The 3,164-nt window shown below is 44.0% G+C and overlaps 1 protein-coding gene across 2 annotated transcripts in view; it reads left to right on the top strand.

Moving 5' to 3' along the window:
• Window positions 1–988: 988 nt before the first annotated feature.
• Window positions 989–3,164, top strand: part of PSMD5 (proteasome (prosome, macropain) 26S subunit, non-ATPase, 5) — a 24,695-nt gene continuing 22,519 nt past the window's right edge. For both annotated transcript variants that reach the window (XM_006890691.1, XM_006890692.1), the window contains exon 1: window positions 989–1,165. In XM_006890691.1, the coding sequence (XP_006890753.1) occupies window positions 993–1,165 (173 nt within the window). In that variant the 5' untranslated portion in view covers window positions 989–992. The remainder of the gene's footprint in view (window positions 1,166–3,164) is intronic.

Genomic DNA, 3,164 nt, shown 5'->3' on the forward strand with positions numbered 1-3,164 from the left:
TAAGACCCTCTGAGCTCTGATGAAGTCGCTAAAGTTGTTTGGATTCCTTGGGCACCAACTCAGGATTTAACGATTCTTCTTCCTCCATCAATTTCATATTCTGCAAACAGCACCGATTTTTTGTTCGTTTTTTCATTCCATCACTCATACACATTTTATTTTATAACACTAATTAGAGTCAATTAATATAGTCTATTTCTTAAAATGATCAAGTCCTTTTTGCATATTGCCTTTTCAATAGCGATTTTTACACTTATCCCATGAGCGCATCAAATGTCTCCGGGTTGCTGCTTGTAAATGCGCTTGGTCTGGGTGCAAAACTCGGTCTCAATGCTGCATCTCGAGGGCAGCAGGTACAACACCATACAGCAAACTGGCGAAACACTCTCCCTACCGGCTCTAATGGTTGTCTCGTTTTTCTTAAATGATGTGCACCACAGATCGATTAATGGCAGAAAGGCGTTCCACATAGGTCTTACTCACGTTTATTGCGGATTTTCATTCTGTCTTGCAGAGACATGACTGTGATTCCACTAGCCGCCTCCACTCCGTCTGCTGTTGGCTCAGCCGCTGTGCAGCCTCCACAGTCGCGGCTCTCGCCGGTGCAGAGTCTGGAGGATGCTTGTCCGCATCCCCACCGTTGCAGGGCATCCCCACGACTGCAGGACATTTTTACGAGCCTTCGTTCTCTGTGATAAAAACTCTCAAGCCTAAATAGAAATCGGATTAAGTGTCCAATTTAAGTGCCTAAATTGACGACCCCCAAGCACGGCCAACACCAAGGACCGCGAACTCGACACCCGTAGATCCCGTCACGCGACGCTTAATGGCTCCCTAACGAGGCCCGGCCGCCAAGCCGGTATTGCGATTGGTTCTCAATCACTGCGGCCACTCGGGAATGGGAGGCCGCCCTACGCAAATCTCGCGAGACTGGGAGAAACACAAGGGGAGCCGTGACTGACCGGCGGGGCTCTCCGGGAGGGGGGGGCAAGATGGCAGCCCAGGTGCCGGGTTTACTGCGGGAGGTCTCGCGGTTAGAAGCACCGCTGGAGGAGCTGCGCGCGCTGCATTCGGTACTGCAGACCGTGCCGCTCAGCGAGCTCCGGGAGCAGATGGCAGAGATGAGCCTCGGCCCGCTTTTCTCCCTGCTCAACCAGAACCACAGGTGAGAGGATCCTAAAGTTTAAATGGGAAGCAGACAGCGCCCCACCCCAGTCTGGGGCCCTGTGGATCGGGTGAGAGGCGTGACCTGTCGCAGGGAAGGTAGAAAATAGTTGGGATTTGAGAGAAGTGAGGACCCTGGGCAGAGAGGCAAAAAAGATGGGGGTTCTGATCTCTAGCCTCAGAGATGTGTCCGTAGGTTAGTTTACGGCTGTCATTTGGCCGCACTGCCCTCTACTTTGCAATAGGAGTTCTAGGAGCAAAGCAGTGGTTGTCCATACGCAGGGAGGACTGACTTCACAACCACGTGTATAGGTTAGTCTCTCTTAAACTGACAGCCACGTTTTAAAATCACATACTTGATCCAGTAGTTCCAGTTAAAATTCATGCAGCAACACTCATAAAAATATGCTTTATATACAGAACTATTCATGATTGTTTGTGGCAACCACAAAACCAGAAATAATCCAAATACTCATTGAGATTGAGGTAGATGTATATTGCTGACATGAAAAGATCTGTTATGTTTAATGAAAAAAATTACAGGTTATAATCCCTTTATATGTCAGTGTAGAAAAGACAATCCGTTTCCTCACAGATAAACACAGAATATTGTAAACATTGTAATATCGTCAAAAATGCATATTAAGAGTATTCATGAAAGTGGGGTTTACATTGATAAGGCTGCAATTTTAACTTTTCATTGCCTATATATCGACAGTATCTTATTTGTGTAATTTAAAAATTTTGAAGATAAAAAATATCACTCAGCCTAAAGAGACACGAATATCTAATACATGCTTGCCATTTCAGATACCAAACATTTTTGGTTATCAGTGGTTGGGGGGAAGGGCAATGGAGAGTTATCACCTAAGGGGTACTGAGTTTCTGGTTGGGGTGATAAGAAACTTTTGACCAATGAGGGAGTTTTTCTTTTGCTTTTCAAGGAGAGGAGCAAATGGGGGGGGAGGGGGGAGGGGTTTGTGCGGGGAGAAGGGTGCAACAATGAATGAATGGAATCCCAAAATCTCTGTAGATGTTCATTGAAATGAAAAATAAACAACCTAAATTTAAAAAAAAAAAAAGAAAGAAACTTTTGGAAGTAGATAATTGTGGTGTTTGCACAAGAGGGTGAATGTTATCCATGTCACTAGATTGTATATTTGGGTGGTTTATGGAATTATTTTTTTGTCATATGTATTATACCACCATCAAATGAGAAAATAAAAAAATCTTTTTGCTTGAAGAAATGATCACGAAACCAATATTGGATGATTTCAGAGGACCTTATTGGCTCTGATGTTTTAAGATTCCTCATTTTTTTTTTTACTTGACACCAGTAGTCAGGAAATACACTGCATTGGACAAGTTTGCTATCTGGGACTTCTCCAAACTATTTAAAACAATGTTGTCAGCTTAAAGACTAAGGTGCACCTGATCGAAGCTGTGGTCTTCTCAGTCACCTGCTACACATCTGGGAACTTTACAGTGACTAAGGATGACAGAAGAATTAATGCCTTTGAGTTGTGGTATTGGAGACGAGTATTGAGTATCCCATGAACTGCTGAAAAAAGTAACATACATCTTGGAAAAAAGTACAGCCAGATTGCTCCTTAGACATAAAGATGTCGAAGCTCTATCTCTCATACTTGACATGTTGCTGTGCCTTGGAAAGGGCCATCATGCTTGGAAAGATGGAGGTTCGGCAAACGAGCAAGACCCTCAACAAGATAGATTAACATAGTGACTGCAACAGTGGGTTTCAAATGTGTCAGAAATGATGAGAATGGCACAGGATAGGACAGAGTTCAGGTCTGTTGTAAAGAGGGTCTTTATGAGTCATACTGAGCAGAACTTAACAATAACAGCTACCATTCTTTCAGGGAATTCTGGTGGCTTCTCTTCCAGTCAGTTGGCCAAGTTGTTCTCCAGATTTCTTGACACAACTTGGTGAGCACATCCAGGGCAACATCTGTTAGCTGAAATATGTCAGTTGGTATACC

The sequence above is a fragment of the Elephantulus edwardii genome, unplaced genomic scaffold (genome assembly GCF_000299155.1).
Source record: "Elephantulus edwardii isolate Elephantulus edwardi_28Jun2011 unplaced genomic scaffold, EleEdw1.0 scaffold00092, whole genome shotgun sequence".
In the NCBI taxonomy this organism is placed as follows: domain Eukaryota; kingdom Metazoa; phylum Chordata; class Mammalia; order Macroscelidea; family Macroscelididae; genus Elephantulus; species Elephantulus edwardii.